The sequence below is a fragment of the Rattus rattus genome, chromosome 10, assembly GCF_011064425.1.
Source record: "Rattus rattus isolate New Zealand chromosome 10, Rrattus_CSIRO_v1, whole genome shotgun sequence".
NCBI classification, from domain to species: Eukaryota; Metazoa; Chordata; class Mammalia; order Rodentia; family Muridae; genus Rattus; species Rattus rattus.
In genome coordinates, this window is record NC_046163.1 from 39,161,227 (window position 1) to 39,181,412 (window position 20,186).

At 43.3% G+C, this 20,186-nt stretch overlaps 1 protein-coding gene across 1 annotated transcript in view; it reads left to right on the plus strand.

The window, feature by feature from the left end:
- The window catches only part of Tnr (tenascin R), a 387,323-nt gene that overhangs the window by 319,807 nt on the left and 47,330 nt on the right, over nt 1–20,186 (plus strand). Inside the window, exons 6-9 of the mRNA XM_032914659.1 lie at nt 2,648–2,763; nt 5,042–5,192; nt 9,007–9,276; nt 15,049–15,234. Coding sequence (XP_032770550.1) covers nt 2,648–2,763; nt 5,042–5,192; nt 9,007–9,276; nt 15,049–15,234 — 723 coding nt within the window. The remainder of the gene's footprint in view (nt 1–2,647; nt 2,764–5,041; nt 5,193–9,006; nt 9,277–15,048; nt 15,235–20,186) is intronic.

The window sequence follows — 20,186 nt, forward strand, 5'->3', positions numbered from 1 at the left end:
CTTAATTCTTTAGGGATGCCTGCAATAGTTTGCTCTTGGCAGGTAAGGGCTTCAGATGTGAGCCATTTAGAAGTGGATCCACCGTGAAACAGGCACTTGTGATTGCAAGAGCTTCCAAATTCAGGCACTATCATGAACTCTAGAACAAACAATATTTTAATTATTGAATACCGATTTGTTATAAGCTGGAAGTCCAGGAAAGTGTGAGACTTATGCAGACCTTTGAGTCTGGTTAGGGATTCAAAACTAGGAGCTTTGAAGTATATTATAATAAACAAGGGCTAAGTGTTACAGGTGGTTGAGTGCTAAGCAGACTGAAGGGGGAAAACAACAATAACAACACTATTTTAAGCTACAGATGATGACATCTATTCTCTAATAAAGAGGGGCCATCATCTCTTTATGACCTTTTATTTTAGCAAAATACCCTATAGGTCACTTTAGTAGTACAAGTCAAGGTTCTAGAAGATAATTTAGAAAACTGTAGTGGAGAGATGAGAGCAAAGATATAGACACAAAACAGGCTGAACTGTCTCCATGATTCAGGACTTCTGGAAAGTTTTTATTATTTCTTAATAACAAGAAGGGCCTCCCCTAGATCCTTATCTGTGTTCCGTGTATGGTCAGTTCATCATAGAAAAATATAAGAGATAACTTACCAAGAGTTAACATTGAATTTGCTCAAAAATAAAATAAGAAGGAAATACTATTTCTGTTCTTTGTATATACTTCTGAATTGTTACAAAGAGTCTGTATTACTTTCAACTTTCCAAAACTAAGAGGAGCAGCTCTGGAGAAAGAGATTTCCAGTAGTTGGACATCAGGCTGCATTCTCCTGTCCCAGATCTAGTTCGGAATCTGCATTGCAGATGCCTGTCCGACTCATAGGACAACGATGAAAAAGGGCTGTGCACAACTAGATTCTACAAAGAGAAGAGCATCTGAAGGATTGTGGCAGTAGCAGGAGACAGGAACAAGAAGTGGACCATGGAAACAGGGACCCTCAGAATTTGGAAAGCCCTTGGAATCTATAAAGAGAACTTATGACCAAATAGGGAAATATGAGCTCTGACCTCATTTTATATAGGTCTCAAATGACAAATGACATTTGGATAACAAATGCCAGGAAAATTCAGAAAAAAGAAAATGTCAAGTTAAAAGAGTAGGTCTCAAGGTCCTCAAAGAGGTCAAAGACTGAGATTTGAAAGATGTAAAGACAGTGACATGGGCTTAAGAAGTCACCTTGCCCCTCTGCCAGGTGTCTAAAGACTTGTGATAATATCAGACTTCTTGTGAATGCTGAGTGTGTTAATCTGCCTATAATTATCTGCTTCTATCTGACCCTCTAAAACTTTTTTCTGGTGCCTGAGAGCTAGTTTTAAATATCCACAGTGGTTGTGTGGAGGCAGGTCACCATCTGCTGCCTTTCCCTCTGTGTTGGGGGATGATGAGTCACCCCCTGGGGTGCTCGGCCTATGCAGAAGCTGCTCCTCTCTGATCCACACCCATGTCTTGATGTGGTTTCCATCTCTTGATGGCTTTCATTGTGCCAATTGGGGCATTCCCTCAGGCTAGCTCCTAGGTGACAAAGACCAAGTCATGTAAACTCACCTAACATTCCTTCAAGTGGCTTCAGAATCAGCCCTGCTTTCCCACCAGGGAAGCTAATCCAAAGGGGGAAAAAATAAATTAACCAAGAATCTGTCCTTCTGCAGTGGGAATAGCCTGGGAGCACCACTAACGAGGGAGCAGGCTTCCTAGAGAATTGCGAAAAGTCACACTGTCTCGTATTTCAGGGCTGGTGACTGGAACTCCATCAGGACAAGCATACTTTCACCTCACTAAACCTGTGTGTGTGTGTGTGTGTGTGTGTGTGTGTGTGTGTGTGTGTGTGTGTGTGTGTGTGTGTGTGTGTGTGTGTGTTGGGGGAAAATGGAGAGAGAGAAAGAGAGAGATTAAGAGAAAAAACAAAACTAGATAAGCAAGGCAAGGTGAGCAAGAGAAGAAAGGAAGGGATTTAGAAAAGATTGGAGCGACACTCTGTGTATGCCTATGCTTCCTTTGTGTACATAAAGTGGCAAATTCAGGCATTCCAAGGTGTAGTGGTTTGAGTCTCAGTACATTCAGTACACTTTAGATACTCAAGGAAAGCATCCAGTTTATCTGTGTGAGCTGGCTTATCCCATAACTCCAACCAGTCTCTTCTGTGTCTCCCTTTTTCTAGATGTAAAATAGGAACATTGATATCAATATCAGATACTATCTTGCCTTGCAGGAATCCTGCATGGCACCTATAGGTAGCATTTGAGTCCTCTGAGAAAAGCTTTTTTATTGAATGCCAGGATCTATGGCATGAGAGAGGAAAAGAAAACACGATTCTCTAATTTTTAATTATGAAATAGAAAGGGCAAAACTAATGATTACATTTGTTAAGTTCCCTCATGTATTCACCCACACTGAGCACCTGGGCCACATGACAGTGTCTGGCCCAGCCACGGAGACTCTGTCTGCAGCAGGATTGGGATTGCCCACCACACCTCTCCTCACCCAGGACACCAAGGGAGGTCACAAGACACAGCACCAGGAAGTGATCTCTGCCCCTGCCAGGGATGGCCATGACATTGCCACCCACATTGCTGTGTTCCAGATCTTTCTACTCCTCAAGGGCTACAGTTCAAGACGATCACAGAGACCACCGTGGAAGTGCAGTGGGAGCCCTTCTCTTTCTCCTTCGATGGGTGGGAGATCAGCTTCATTCCAAAGGTAACACTCAACTGTCGACTCCCTTAAACAGGTGCAATTTGGTGTATTCCGAACATCAAATTAGATTTAGAGGCAGCAAGGAAGGTGCTATCTGATGAAACTGTCAAAGTTACTGAAGACACAATGTGTTCTGTGAGTATCTGGGCTACAGGACACTGTTCACACAGACCAGAGGACTATCTGAGGTATACAACCTGAGCTCAGCTTTAGGCCTTGGATGATGGGTTATGTAGGAAGCAGGGCCAACATCCAGCTGTCTGCTGAGAGGGTTTGAAGGAGCTGTGTTTGTAGTGAGCCTGACAATGAAGCTTCAGAAAGCTGAGTCCTCCTTTAGCACAAAAGAGCAGAACGGAACCGGTCACATAGTCGGTCCACAGGTAAGTGCAGAAAAGGTTAGCTTACGGGCTTCGGCTTCTGAAGGTTAGAGATGTAAAACATAATCGTGGTGTTCCTGAATTAGTCAAAAATGAATTTATACACCATTAAGCAAGATTTTCATTAAACAAATTCATTATTATAACGTGTGAGTTAAGAGTATCCCGAGTCCTCTCTGCTCTTCAGAGCAGTGTTTTATTTGATGAGTCCCAGAACTGTCTGTAAGTCGCCAGAGCTGCTCCAGTTTCCAGCATTGCTGGCTCTGCTCATAGCCCTTCTAAGCATCACTCATGGATATGGAGTTCAGTGCACTCCTCCCCTCTGTCTTCATCCTTCACCATCAGAAAGCATTTTTTGAGCCATTCATCAGACTCAATGACAACTGACACATTTTTGGCTAACAAGACGGTGGTTTTTAACTGTTCTTTTACTCCAAAATTCCTGCAGCCATGACTGTTGTAGCTACAAAAGGCCTTCAAGCAAACGGAATATGAGCCTTCATTTTACATTTAGTTTTGTTTAGTCTGTGGAGACCAAGACTCAGAGATCTTAAGTGACATCATCTGCCAGGTTTAAGACAAAAACCCCAAGTCTCCGGCTCTACTCCAGAGTTTTCACACTCCTGTGTGGATATAATCATGTCACAGCAAGCTAAATACACCTAAACAGATGTTCTGTACAAATCTGTTATGATATGTCTTATATGAGTTAAATGGCCAATAAAGAATTGCAGGCAACTGGGTTTATAACAAGGCAGGAAGAATCATGTCATCCTGCTGCTCAGGCAGGAAAAAAAACCCATCAAGTTCTCCTGCTCTACATATAATACATAAAATCTTGACTGAGAGACAAGCCAGCCAGGGCAAGCCAAGATCAAATACATGGCTGCATGGAATAGATGCCATAATGTATAGGTTCAAGCAATAGGGAGGGAACATTTATCACGCTGATTTATAAGAGCATGCCAATACGTTATATATGGAGCTCCCCGCTGACATAAAGACCAAAGAACATGTAAGAATAGCAGGGTTACAAAAAGGCCCTCTGTCTCCATTATTTCTAAAACATAAGTAAGCAGATGGGATGGAGGTAGATAGGTAGGTAGGTATGTACACATGTATACACATATATACATACATACATACATACATACATGCATACAGAGAGAGAGAGAGAGAGAGAGATGAGACAGATTAATGTTGACAGTAAATTTTGAACCTAACATCATCAAACTGCTTTTTCACATTTCCTTTTCCACACATTCATCTCCTTTCTTTCGCTCCTATTTCCTTTTCATTCTTTCTTTTCTCTTTCTTTATATCTCATGGTGTAAGTGAAGGGAAAACATGGCAATGACAGATTGGCACCAGGGTAGCACCATAAGAAAGAAAGTGGAATGAGACAACAGTTCTGAGGTTTAAAAAAAAATCCGGCAATGTCTTAGATTCAAATATTACACATATATGTATTATATATGTGTATTACACATGTACACACACATACACATATATATAATACAAGCAAGTAAGTGCATTATTATTAACAGCTAAGGGCATACTCATCACAATAAGTGACCCCCCCAAAATCTGATAACATTGATTGTGACCATAGAACATTACTCTTTGACGAGAGTTAATCTGTAACGCTGCATGACTAGATTTTATTGGCAAACTCAGAAAATCCTGGATAGGCCAAAGAAATGTTCTTGACAATTGGTTCTTACTGAGTCTGTTGGGCACGTTCCTGGCCCCAAGCACTCAGCTGGGAGTTCATGGGGAACAGACTTAGTCTGTTTTTTTTTAATTTTCAGTGTGCGCAATTAACGTCCTGCCCCTGTATCTTTCTCTCACCATATTTTTTCCCAGTGACCCCTCTGATTTCTCTGTTTTGCCCCACTCTCCAGAACAATGAAGGAGGGGTGATAGCTCAGCTCCCCAGCGATGTTACGTCCTTTAACCAGACGGGACTGAAACCTGGGGAGGAGTACATTGTGAATGTTGTAGCGCTAAAGGAACAAGCCCGGAGCCCTCCGACCTCTGCCAGCGTCTCCACTGGTAAGTGCCTCCAACTCTTCCCATGGCTGCCCAGAGAACTGCCATAAACTTTGAAACCAGCGAGACCCAACCCATTCTCTCCTACTATAAGGCTTGGAGAAATTCAACCAAAAATTTTCCAAACTTCAATCTGTTTTATAATACCTTCTCCACTGAATTGGTATGAGGATTAAATTGGATACCATATACAACATAATTATCACTTTACTGATGCATGCTTAATATCTGTCATATACACACATACACGAAAAAGGTGCTAGAAGTACAAGCAGTAGGGGGCAGACCATTGAAATCAGTACGCAGGGTTGAGTCACTGAGCAAAATGATGGCTCAAGTTAATTATTCTTTTGGCGCCCACAGTTTATCTCATTCAGGATCATTATATTTTCAAGATCAATTCATTAATCATGTCATATTTTGCCTTATTGTCCTCTTAGCTGACAGAGGATGTTCAGTGTCGGTGCTGTAACTTAGCAACTGTGACACACATCTGTGTGACTCCTGAGAGTCGCTCAGAAGTGATAAGTAGCATCTGGTATTAGGGTTTTTTTTGGGTTCTCATTTATCGATAGAGAAAGTTGGATGTAGAGCTTGTGCAAGTTTTCCTGTTAGCAACAAAAACTAAGATAGATGGGATGAGAAAGCCAATCTTAGGTTGAGAACAAAATGTTGGCTTGGGTGGGACAGGGAACTAAAGTAAATAGTTAATTAAAGTAATAGGTGTAGTTGAACTGTTCAAACTCAGATATATGTGTCCAAACTAACAGCATCAGGTTCTAAGACTTAGAGATTTAGTCTAGAAAATGTTTTGTTTGTTTGTTTGTTTGTTTGTTTGTTTGTTTGTTTTAACTATTGGTGCAACAGGATTCCTGAGCCAAATTTCAAAGTCAGCATCAGGAGGAGACCTGCACCTTTAGTAATTTTTCTCTCATATTGTCAGCCAAGGAAGCTCTGTTTTGATCTCTTTTCTACTTTGTACATCCATTGAAGATTTTTTTTTCTTAAAAAACGATGTTCGACTATGGGGAGGATGCTCAAGGAAGTGCTGTTCTAATAAAGTGGGCTTCAGAAGAAACCCCATGGGAGCAAAACCATGATGATCTGAGGACTGTCCAGAGTGCCACAGGCACAAGTCTGTTCCCAAGGCTATGCTGGATCCTGAAGACCAGACATTTCTTCAGGATAGATAATTCGCTTCTGATACAGAGTGCTGCCAGGCCATTCCTAGGCCTGACATTAAAAAAAAAAGTTAGCAGGTAAAAGGCTGAAAAGGAAAGATGCCTCAGAAAAGGAGAAAGATATTCCATTTGAGTAGCTTGTTTCCCCGAGTATTGAGGGCACTTAAAGAAGCAATCCAACTCTGTCTTGGTTTTATATCCAAATGAATTTTTAAAATAAAATTTGAAGTACTTTTTGAGAGTTCCTTAAAATTAAAATTAAAAGCTCCCGATTTAGAAAACCATGGGAAAGCTAAGCAGCTTTCAATTAAGAAAAGAAGTTCTACTTAATGGCTTTGCTTGATGTACAGAATTACAAGAAAAAAAATGCAAAAAAGAAAGAGAAAGCAGAAAAAAACCCCACATGCACTCTACTTTTGGAAGGACTTGTATTTGTTTAGAAATTAGTGCTGAAATGGAAATCAAGGTTGCTGCAGCCTTGATTGGAACAGGACATTAAGACCAGTTGACCAAAGAAAAGTGGTATCCAAGATGTAGCAGGAAAGATGGCCGGCTCCCATCCCTGCCTGCTGCTTTTAGGAAACAATCATTTGATTACTTCCTTCTGCTAAGGTCTGACCTACACCAACCCCCTCCTGTGAAGTTCTGAGTCCTCATCTGCACTCAGACTGGTTTTTTCCAGGCAGGCTATTTTATGAATGCAAATACAAGACCTCCTGCAGCTAACGCCCTCTGTGCTACATAATCACATTCTAATATGGCCAATCCATTATGATTAGGGTTTTTGGATCTAAAGAGTTGAAGGACAAAAGCTTTATGTGGTTATCTGATTTTCCCCGATGCCTTTTTTCTTCCTCTCTCAAAAAGCTCCAGTTTAAAAAAAAATGTTCTCCCATCACTGTTTAAAAGGATGAAGAAGTTCCTACATTCTTTTCATTCACGGAACACTCTACAGGGTTTTGGACATTGAGCTTAAGTCATAGCTAGGAGAGCATCTAGCCACCCTGCAATTAAGTTAAGTGAAATAGCAAAGGTCCAAGTCACCTAAGGTTGCAGGGGGTGGGGGACATTTTCTGTTTAAACACATGCCTACCTCGAGAATGATAGATAGAACTCCAAACCAAGTAACACCAACATGATCTCATGATTTTCATTTTAACTGATACTAGACCAAAAGCCCTAAGCTGTTCACTAGGAAACAGCAACAGGCTGAGAGTCGAGCATCTAGCAAATGGCTCAAATTCGAAAAATTGAGGAACTAACTCTAGGTTAGCCTGCAGTGGTCCTGATGCAGATACCCGTGTCGGAGACAGAATTGAAAGTGGCCCAGTGTGTACAAGTTTAAAGACAAATCTTAGCCAAAGATTCCAGAGGCATCTATGGAAAGTTACTTAAACTAACTGAAGCAAAAGAAGACTTACTGGAAAGGACATAAATTGTTTCCTAGAAACCCAGGACCAGAAATATATATACCTGGGATTCATAAAAGATTTGAACAGCAAAATGGAATATCAGAAATTTAGTTACTCTCTGTATCTTTCCATAAGCCCACATGGTCACTCATTTCTGTTTGTCTGTATAACTATACCTTCCCCTCCCCCTCCTCTCCCTCCTCTCCCTTCTCTTCTTCCCCTCCTCTCCCTCCTCTCCCTCTTCCCTATCCTCTCCCTCCTCTCCCTCCTCCCTATCCTCTCCCTCCTCTCCCTTCTCCCCCTTCTCCCCATCCTCTCCCTCCTCTCCCTTGTCTCCTCTTCAGTTCTCTGCTCCTCACTCCCACATTTACTGTTCTCTATTTCTCTGCAAGGGTGGTAGAGAATCTCCACACCAACCCTGGCTTTACACAGGCTAACTCTGGGGACAATTTCTAACACCAGAGAGTCTGGGGAGCCCTTTGTGTCCCATGTCTTTAGGCTCAGAAACATGCTGGCACTTGTGGCAGGAAGGAAGGAAGAAAGGAAGGAAGGAAGGAAGGAAGGAAGGAAGGAAGGAAGGAAGGAAGGAAGGAAGGGAGAAAGGAAGAAAGAGGCTCACAAAAACAACTCCAGAGTTGCAGCTCTTTAAATTCAGATGAGCACATTCTCCTAACTGGCATGTTTCATGTCCACACATGCAAATGCCAGTCTGGTTGTCCAAGCCAAATAAAGCTAGATAGGAATAACTTCTGAATTCTTATAATGAGACTTTGGCAACCAAATCTGGGTTCCATTTGTCTCTTTCATCTCACAGAGCTTTCATCAGCGCCCAGTGAAGATAAGAGTTGGGCAACAGGCACAGGCCAGAAGTTTCTTCTCTCCTCCTGTGCCATTACCTCTGAAAGAAATAGGTCAGAATCATCCAGGCTAATAAGTGTCCTTCCCCTGCTCAGACTATGAAATGCCAGCATCTGAAACCTATAGTCAATGAGTAGAGAAAGAGCCCAAGTTCTGGGAGAACTGGATAGAACTGGATGTCAGTGTCCAAGGTGTCAACACATGTGTGCTCCAGGAAGAGACTTCTACTTTTGCATCTCATATTCCCCATCTGTACAATGGACGAGGAAACCCATTCCACTGAGCAAGCTAGTGTAAGAAGGAAGGAGATAAACAGATGCCAAAGCAGGCTTACTCATAAATCAACATGCTCTGTCTCTCATGCAGTCATTGACGGGCCCACACAGATCCTGGTTCGAGATGTCTCTGATACTGTGGCCTTTGTGGAATGGACCCCACCTCGAGCCAAAGTTGATTTCATTCTATTAAAATACGGCTTGGTGGGTGGCGAAGGTGGGAAGACTACCTTCCGGCTGCAGCCTCCCCTAAGCCAGTACTCAGTGCAAGCCCTTAGACCTGGCTCCCGCTACGAGGTGTCCATCAGCGCAGTCCGGGGGACCAATGAAAGTGATGCCTCAAGCACCCAGTTTACAACAGGTGAGACTGGGGTGGGGAAAAGGACTGGGGCTGGGAGACAGGACGATGTTATTGCAGCCAAAGGACAAAAAAAAATAATACCACCAAGAAGGGAGAACTGGGTTCTCATACTAACTCTGTTATCTGGATATGATTTAATATAACTTCCTTCCTTTCATGACTCTCTGATTTCTTTTTTCTGAAGTGGTAAGTTTGTCCAGAAGACATTTGAGCATCCATATTGTGGCCTAAATGGCAAATCCATGAGAGTGCAGAGAAAGTGTCTATTTCCTGAAATATTTTATTGCCATTTACAGGAGGCTATAGAGATTCTCTAAGCCTGAAGTGGTTTCATTACCACGAACACTCTTCAGCCTTGTGCAAAGCTTAACCTGTATAGTCATCAGCAAACCTTCCAACTGAGGTTCCTGCGTCAATCTGCCATTTTCAACCTCTAGCAATAGGCCAACTGGTAGAAGATAAGCTATGAATAATAGGAAATTGAAATTATAATTTTTTCAGCCTTGCAATGATGTCCACAAGAAAGCTTCATGAAGAGCTTCCTTGAAGGGCTTCAGCAGCAATCAGAAAAGCCATGCCCGGGGGTGACTAACTTTCTGATTCAGAACTCAGAGGCCTGACCAGCCAGTGGCTAAGAATGATAGGCCCCACTCAAGGGAGCAAGATCCTGTGATCAGGTTAGAGACTGAGTTCCTGTGGATCTAGAATGTTGTTGGCCTTGTCCTCTCTTCCTTGGAGAGGTTACGTGTCAAAGAATGCTTTTGCCAGTTCTAAGTTGCTCCAAGGATCAAAGTAAACTGATCCCATCCAGAAGATCAAAGAACCATTGTCTTCTGAAGGAACACTAACCTACATGTCTGACCTTGCTTTATAGTAGCTTAAGAGTCCGCTGCAAGATGGAGTAAATCAAGAACTCCAAGAATCTGCAATAACCAGCTCACTTTCTTTATCTAGATTTTGCACCTGCAAAATAAGAGCACAATTGTAACAGATAGCTTAGTGTTACAGCTGGACAGATTTGCAAATTGAATGGCTGGGCAAGACATGGGCTAGTCTGTCCAAGGGAAGTCCTAGACTACTGAGGTTAGGACTTAGGAACAGGCCGAGATTAGACCCTTACAGCAGCTGTTCCTTGAGAGAGGGGAATGGACTGTCAGTGCCCAGGCTTCACTGCACAACTTACCACTTAAGTAAGCCCATCTTCCCCAGGAAAGGAGAGCAGCCAAGAGTCTTATGATGAGCTCCTCCCACAGAACCAAACAAGAATGGACACTGGTAAACTTCCTCCCTAAAAACAAATGTGGACTCTGGCAAGCTTCAAGAGGCAGGTGGAGTCTGCCAGACACTCTTTAAATTCTTCTCAAAATCCCTGGTACCAGACTCTACTGCCTTGCCTGGAGTGTAGCCAATGGGCTGTTTCAGTAAACACATCCTGAGATCCCCCACAGACTGAGTGTGCTTCTTAGAAAAAGCAATCAAATTATTCTCATCTCTCTTCCTTTCTCCCCGAGTTAGGTAAAAATGTTCACATAATAGCATGAGGAAGGACAATCCTGCAAGATCCATTCTTGACCATGGTCAACTCTAATATGTGTGTCTGTGCACACACACACACACACACACACACACACACACACAATTTCAGACATGACTGTTAAGGCTGCTGGTATCTGCTGTGGGCCACATGTTCTGCATTCTTCTCTTAATTTCAAGATAGCTTGTATTTGAAAGTGGCTCCTTTGTGCTCTGCTCTGATAACGAGTTTGAAGGAGCAAGAAAAGAAAACGGGGCTCTCATGAGCATGAGCAAAAGCTAATTCTTGATGTTCAGGTTGGCAAGATGGAGCCGCTCTGGCTGATAGCCCAGGAAAATTCTAGTCATGACAATTACATCCCACCTCCTCTGAGGGAGTTCCCCCTGAGTTTCAGCTCACTGCAACACGATTCTCAGTTTCAGGTTGCCTAGTGGATTGGTAACTATTAGGTGGCTGCTTTTCCATGCAACCTTCAGCCTGTGCCTCAGACCCATGCCTGCTTCCTTAGGCTCCCTTAGGAGAGAGGGAAGTAGGGGTGGGTAGAGACAAATAGCTTTGCAGACAGATTCTCCAAGTCCAGAGTTGGCAGATGCCAGCGGAATGATGAAAGGTTGTGCAGACCCTCACCGGTAGGGCCCTCAGTCATTTCAGAATTCCCCTTAAATTCAAATTAAGCAAAGTGTTTTTCCAGGTGATGGCTTCGACACTAGGAGCGCACTAATTGCACAGGCAATTAAAACTGAGATTTGCTTCCTGCATGGTGAGTAGGATCTTAGTCTGGGTCTTAGAGCTGCTCAGGAAAGAAGAACCCTGGTGGAAGCAACAGAGACCAGTAATTAGAAGGAAGCCAGACTAGGAAACCGACAGAGTCCCTCCCCACTTCTGCAGCCTCATGGAGACTCTGGGGCAGTTTCCATATCATGGAGGACTTCACTCTGAGCAGAATTCTCAAAGGACTTAGGCATCTGTGCATTTGACCTGGATGACCCGCACCTGGACTTAGCACTTCTTATGGGTTGAAAAGATACTACAGCTCTGGTCCCCTGTTTGTTTGAAAATAGGGTCCTTGCTGATGGGCAGATTGAAGTAAAGTCATCGAGATTGGCTCTGATTCAATGACTGTGTTGTTATCAATGGGGGAAACCAGGACAGAGACAGGCATGCACGCAGGGCCTGCCACATGAAGATGGAGGCAAGAACTGCTCAGGGAACATCCAAGATGGCTAGAAAAATCACGAGATGCTGAGAGGCATGCCACAGACTTTCTCACAGCTCTCAGAAGAAAACCACCATGCCATGTACATACATATGCATTGCAAGCTTCTAGGCATTACTTTCCTACTTAGACCCTAACTTGGGCTGTGTTGTGTGGCAGCCCCAGGTAACAAATACAAACATCCAAACCAGAATTTTGCCCCCCACCCTCCTCACTGGTAACTCCATTCTGAGATTCTCCAACAAGTTCATCCAGGAAGCCCTTGACCCCCTCAGCCAAGATGCTGGTTGTGGACAGCAGAGAGACATCTTGTATCTGTAAGGCTGGCTGCCTTTGTCACCGCTGTTCTGTTCCCTATACTATCTCACCTCAGGCAATCTCAAAGCCCACAGCTGACATATGTAATAAGCCATTTCTAAAGAATTGCAAGGAACAATTAAGGTTGAGAAGTGGATGGGACACATTCAGTTACTTACCATGTACTTTTTGGACATTCTCTGGGACCACAAGCATTGTTCTAGGCAAGGAGACTATAGAGTAAACAGATGAGTGCCCATTTCACATGAATGGCCTCCAAGTGAGAAAAGCAAAATGAGAGATCATTCAATCATGATTTCTGAGATAGGAAGGAAAATGAATAAGACAGGAGGAAAGCACCACTGGATTGAGGTTACCCCTCTGAAAAAATGGCCTTCTACCTAAGAACTATAAGACCTAAGTCATGCAAGAGCTAGGGAACATTCTGGGCAGACATAGCAGCTAGTTCAAAGGCTCTGGAGTACAAATTAGCTCGCTGTGTCTCAAGAATGAAAGAGTAGAAGTGTTAAAAAGGTCTGCCCACTCAGTGCCCAGTGCCCAGTGCCACTGTTGCAATTAATGAGAATTTCACATGGAACAACAACAGAAAGTTTTAAACAGAGAAAAAAATTCTGATCTAATAGTCTCGCGACTAGATAAAAAGGCTAGCACCAGAGTTCATAGACACAAGTCCCTCCAGAAAGGCTCCATTGGCCATCTGTCTTTGCAGGCATGTTTTAGAGACCTGCTCAGTCCCCTCCTACACGAATGTCCTCCAGCTGTTCTTTCTAGACCCAGAGAGAGCACTGATCTCAACTCTGCCCAGTTCTAACACTCACTGTCCAGGCCCTCATGCTGGGAATGAGCACTTCTATAATTACTGAGATTGAAACAGCTGTTCACTTCAGATTAAACACCCCCTCCCATAGAGTTCAAAGCCATTAGATTGCACTCTATGCCCTTATAAAAAGAGGAAATCTCTAAGATAACATTTTCTAAGTATAAGCGGTCCCGACCTTAACCCTGATTAATTGTCTTTACCTCTGCAATGGTTAATATTCATCAACCTGACAGAGTTGGGAGCCACCTAGGAGACACACTTCTGGGCATGTGTATGAAGTTTTTTTAGATTGGGTTAACTGAGATGCTACCCACCCCTATGTGAGGAATAAATTCTATGGGCTGATGTTCTGGATGGCATGAAAAGGAGATCTTTCTCCCTATGTATCTTTTAACCTCACATGTATCTGCCCTCATGCTCTCTGTCCATTAAACTCCCGGAGAGATAATGTATACTACATCAAGAATGAACAGTATCCAGTGTAATGCAGTTTGAACAAAGACCAATTTCTCAGAAAAATAAGCTGCAAAGACATCCATCTGCTCAAGATCCCCCACACCCACACCCAGTTGACATCACACAACAGAAGCCTCTGCATTCATATGAATTCCCAGCAGTCTTCTCCTCCACAGGAACAAACGGGGGTGGGCTACTTGCCTGGCATTGGCAGATTACCACAGTCTACTTAGAACAAATAATTGGACCATCCCAACGTTAAATTCAAGTCCCGATGGCTGGAACTATTTTAGACTTTTTAAGTGACAGATTTTCAAGACAATACTTTTTTTTTTTTTTTTACAAAAAATATTATTGATTTAATGTATATGAGTATGCTATAGCTTTCTTCAGACACATCAGAAAACACACATCAGATCCCATTACAGATGGTTGTGAGCCACCATGTGGTTGCTGGGAATTGAACTCAGGGCCTCTGGAAGAGCAGTGAGTGAGTTCTCTTAACTGCTGAGCCATCTCTCCAGCCCTAAGACAATACTTTCTTACACTGCATGTTCTTACATTAGTCCTCCTCAGATAAGTAGTGCAGGTGGGCAGTCCTGGGTTAGAGAAGTAGCTCCCAGAGATTATGGGAGGAAATGCCAAAAGTCATGAAAATTCTTAGAAGCCTAAGAGCACACATTCCAGTGCCTGGAAGGTCATTAAAGATAACAATAAGCCATCCATCCAGGCTTGGGCTCCTACATTTGTATCTGGTGTCATGCTGTGCATTTCACGTACACATCTAATCTGTAGACAACGTGCAGTGTTTCCCCCTTTCCAGGAGATGGTCATTCAGTTCTAAGACCTTGAAAGAATTATCCGTGCTGCCATTATTGTAGATGTCAAAAGTGGTTCACACTGAAGCCTGACTCCAGAGTGACCAGGTGCCTCGTTCTCTTCCCACTGTTCTCTTCACCCTCACCACTCACTTTGTAAACTTCCAGCTTGCACGCTGTTCAGTTGGATCAATGCAAGAAAGCCCACAGGAAGAAAGCTCAAAATCAGCAAACTCTGTTCCATTTTAACCACTTGGGATTGTCCTTTGGTTTGGTTTGGTTTTGTTTTTTCTTTCTCCTACTGGATTATCTATTTCCTTGCTTTTAACACCTGATATTAGTCAGCCCCTTTTCAAGTTTCTAGAATGCTACTTGAATTCTCAGATGATATAGAGGAAACGTAAAATTCATAGACATTCAACTCCACATCATGTGACCGACCCAAGGAATCATCACGGTAGAACAAAAAAAGGGGAAGTAACACCTTCCAACTTTATTCAAATGAGAGGCCAGGAGGTAGGGGCTCTCACCTCAAAGATAATTAGCATTCACAATGCACCCCAAATGTGTGTAATTATATACAATGTTGGTGATATTTGTTTATTTTTAGAGATTGATGCTCCCAAGAATTTGCGAGTGGGTTCCCGCACAGCGACTAGCCTCGACCTCGAATGGGATAATAGCGAGGCTGAAGCTCAGGAGTACAAGGTTGTGTACAGCACCCTAGCCGGGGAGCAGTACCATGAAGTGCTGGTACCCAAAGGCATTGGTCCAACTACCAAGACTACCCTCACAGGTGAGTAAGATCTGTCTTTTGGGATGGTTGTTGAATCTGTAACCTCACGGCTCTCTCTCCTCAACTTATTTATTTCAAACTACTCCACCAACAAATACATCCCCACCTCCAGAGTGCGCAGCTATCAATCATTCTAAACACACTGTCATCTCTCCTTTTAACCATGGCAATAATCCCCTATGGTTTTTTTTAGCTCAATCTAATTCTGGCAACACAGAATAATTTCTTGAAGTACATTTTTATTATCCATTACATTATGTATACATTCTAGACATCCAGCGTTGCCTTCAGGATGAACAATCTCCCAAGGCTGGCTTGTTTTTCTTGACTTCCCTAATCTACCTCGTCTTGATGCCCTGATGGTCTCTGTGCCCACAGGGTTGCTTCCTTCATTTCCTCAAGCACAGTGTGCCTTCGGTCCCAGGGTATTCTCACCGCATAGCTCATGCCAGATTGCCTCTCAGCACCTGGAATTTACATGTCACTCAATGAGGGACAAGGTCAAACTGACCTACCCTCAAACAATTCTCTTTCTGCACTCTTCTGTTATTGTGGGCTGGATTGTTTGATCTTGACCCTACACCTAAAGCTCCATAAAAGTCGGTCCACGTTTGTTTTGTTCATTGTTGAATTCGGGGTTTAGCACAATGTCAACCATATACTGGATCCTACATCCTCACTTTTTGGATAAACAAATAACGAAGTTAATGAATAAAGTGCAAAATCTTAAAATGGGAACCTGGTCATGCCTTCTGTATCTTATAAAGAATTTGAGCTATGCTAGTGGAAAGAATATGTATTTATCTACTTTATGTAGGTACCTACTTTAGCCAAGGCTAGCTTCCATTCCATGATCCTCCTGCCTCAGTTTCCTGGGTGATAAACTCTGCAGTAGCAGCATAGTGCTGGGTAAGGTATTTTAAGCAAAGCAGGGAAATAAGTAAGGATGTACAGACAAGGCTTAGGGCTGACACAGACTGGCCAGGAGTCTGCCGGTGATGTCAGAGAAGAAAAGATGGTGTGTGGACTGAGGCAGTGCCCTAAATCAACATAATGCCTGGCTGGAGTCGAGGAGGTGGTGAGAGATCCTGGGGGAGATGGGACTCAGTCATGGCTCCTTCTGATCCCACGGGATACCTATCCAAGAAAATATATGTGCTAGACCTCACCGAAAGGTGGGTGCTTGAGGAATACCATGTGATTTTGACATGAAGGATGAATGGCACCCACTGCTGTGGGCCAGAGGCTGCCCTTAAGCCCATAGACTTTATTTAACTCGTGTCTTGGTTTGCAAAACCATTTGCTGTCCTACAAGTCCCGAGACTCCAAGAGTGAGAATAGTAAACAAGAGCACATGATCGAAAGCTGTTTTCCTCCTGAGCTGAAATCCCAGACCCCCTTGCCAAATGAAGCTACTTAAGGTAAACATTCAAGAGTTGAGCCTCGAAGATACACAGCTGAAACCCAGAGAGGAGAGGGGGAATATGCTGATGAAGCAGATTAACGGGAGGGAATCGAGCATGGAAGGGACAGCAAGCCTTGCAGAGAGCTGGCAACACTGATTTGGAAAAAGAATCCCCGCATCAAAAACTGAACAGTACAGGAGGAAACAGCACTTCTTTGCCTACACCTACAGGCTGATTGGGCAAGTAACAGGTTTCTTTTTGTTTGTTCCTTTATTTGGTTTCTTTTTTTTACAAGAAAGGTGGCTTGTTGCTTGGATAGAAGCTACACTGTAAAATCACAGGGAACCAATCACGGACTAGTTATTAGTCCCCATAATCAGGAGGAAAAAAAAAAGAGAAGAATTTGTGTTCACTAATACGTGTCTTACACTACACATCTGTAGCCATGGACACTCCCATTGTATGGATGAGACTCGGGGGCTCTGGAAACTTGCACAAGGTCACAACACTAGCAAGGAACATGGTGACTCAGAGCAGCTTCTGGGTCCCCGTGAAGAAGCTTTCCTTCCCTTGCTGCTGATGATAAAGAGGAAAAAAATGTAAGGGACGGTTCAAATTTAAGAGCCAAAGACCTGTAAGGCAAATGGAGATTAATCACTGAGTCATGGGCTCAAGTAGATTGATATTTATGTTGGAGTTGTGCTTATAAAAATATATATGATAATAATACACGTGCATAATTTGAGGAGGGACTGTAGGCACATAAGAAAGCCAAGCGCAGTATGCTGCTTTGCTGAGCCTAGCTCCCAGGATCACCGTTCTCTCACTGCAGTCTCTGGGGAAAGAAAGGCCCAGGAAAGAGAGAAGGGGAAATGATTGGTCCCAGTTCTGTATAACTGTATGTCACTCATTGCCCTACCTGGACCCTGAAGAGGAAACTTTCTCAGCATCTATGCCCTGTGTGGGTCTCCTCCAGAAACCTCTTACTTGACTTGGACCTAGACTCATCACTTTCCATGTGCCTGGTTCAGCTGACTGCCTTTCCAAGCCTCTATTTCCAAGCCATCGTGAGAGTCATATCATTTTTTACTCCTTTTAAATGATAAAATATAACAAAAATAGAGTAAGATAAAACGAAAGCTATCACATCAGAGTTGGACAAGACAAACAGAAGGAAAAGAACCCAAGAGAAGGCACAAGAGAACCCCCTGGTTCACATACTCAGGAGTCCCATAAAAATAACTAACTGGAAGCTGTAATATATGTGCAGAGGCTGAGTGCAGACACATGCAGGCCCTGTGCATGCTGCTTCATCTCGGTGAGTTCATATGAGCTTTGACCAGGTTGATTTAGAGGGCCCTGTTTTCTTGGTATCCTCCGTCCCCTCTGGCTCTACAGAGAGTCATATATTTACTGAGTGCGAAGTAGTGCTTGCTAACAGGGAGGCTGTACGTGGATGATGATAGTGGAGGACAAAGGGGAACAGAGGTCTGTTGGTAGCTGATTTAGGATGACCTCCTTTGATCAGCATGATGCCCCAAGTGAATGTGGGTACCAGCAGCCAGGGAAATGTTAGAGGCCTCTTCTGCCTGACCCATTCAGTCACAGCCTCAGGAAATGTGTGGACACGGGGACAAACACACTGACAGAAGGAAAGCACTCGTTCAGTGCAAGGCTTTTGATGTCCCCACTCAGCTTAGAGGCATACGGCTTCATGGGTTTGCTCTTTGACCAGGTTTCCTACGTTTTCTGTGCTTCAGTTTCCTGCTGTCTACTACAGGCCATCAAGAGGGTTAAATAAAAATCCTACATGCTATTGTGTGTGAGCGCTGAAGTTGGAGCCTGAAATACAGAGTGCATATCAGCCATTGGATTTTCACTGTTTGCCTCTCTACAAAGTTCAGTCTTAGACCCACTGCTGCCCGGTCTTTCCCTGACACACCTTTGCACCCCCTTTATCGTCCCAGGTGATTGCTACAATTAGAGGCAGCGGCCCCTCTACTTACAATTATTGACAGAAGCTCTTGTCTCTGAGGCCACCATTGACTCTTTTACTGTGAAACCTATGCCCTTCTTGGTTCTAGGGGTTCTTCATGATTTAAAAGGCTCACATCAAGCACACGCCCACCCATCCCCTTCCACAGCTTTGTTCTTTACAACACTCAACCTAGGCTCAGGTCTAGAATCCCAGACATTCCCTCATTACTCTATGTTAGGTGACACTCAGAGAATTCCCTCTGGGGCACTAGTTTGTTTCTAAATAATAGACCATGTCTGCAGTGGGGTTTACTTTTCTTTCTGCTTCTCCTTGCTTGGGTGACTTCGGAATCTTAAATATTAAGACATCTTTTAGCTCAGCCTCTGAGTCTCTATGATGTCTGCCTAGTCAACATTCTATGCATGGAGTCTCCACAGGGTCCCAATGCACCACAGATTTACAGGACCATCAAGGCCCCTCCAGGTTAGAACCTGGCACTGTGCTCAAAGAGGCTGGCATCACAATTCTGTTTTCTGACAAGAATCACATGGAAGACTCCTGGTGCAGGGAAGAAGGGAAGAAGATTCCAGGTTGTTGGCTGAAATGAGGTCAATGGAGTACCTTCCTGCCAGAGACTAATGCAAAATAAAAATAAACATTTCCAATGCTCCAATAACTGTGCTGAGGTGGCTCCTCTTCTCCGTCCTCAGAAAAGCCAGGAATGCATGCTCAGCCACAAAGGAATAGGCTCTTGTCCACTGGTACATCATTCCCAGCCCTCGCTCTTCCTCCTGGACACCTGTGAATACCTGTAACCAGGAGACCAAGTGAAAGGAACTGGTCTCCATGGTTCCTCATGAGTGCTTCCTAGCCAGCTGCTGCTCGATACCCATAGTCCAATCTGTAATCAGCAAGCTGATAATCAGAGCATCAATCAATAAGGGAACCCTAGAGCCTATAGACATTGTGCTATAATGTAAGTTGTAGAAAAGAATAAGGTTACAGACAGCCACACATACCACAACTCACACATACATGTAGTCACATACACTCATACACATACACATGGCACACATATGCAGACAAATGTACATAGATGTGCATCCATACTCACATCCAGCAATTCTCACACATGCTTATATGTGTACATATGCACTTATACAATCACACATTTATATTCTCATATGTAATAACACTCACTCACTCATATATACACATATAAACTCATATGCTTATACAGAATTATAAGGTCACATGTATATGCACATATATCGTTGTCATACCATATGCACTCATATACTTTCATACACACAAATACATACAACGGGTCCCACATACACACTCATATAGCATACACATAAGTATACACAAATAATCACACATTTACATTCATAATATACAAGTATGCATACATACAGATGATACCTGCAAGCACACCCCATCAGTGTGATTGGCCTTCTTCACAGCTTCTGATTGGTAGGGAACATTGGTTGGGGACCATCTACTAAACCCACCACTTCTATCTCAGGACCCAGACATGGTTCCAGAGATGGGAGAGTGAGCTTTAC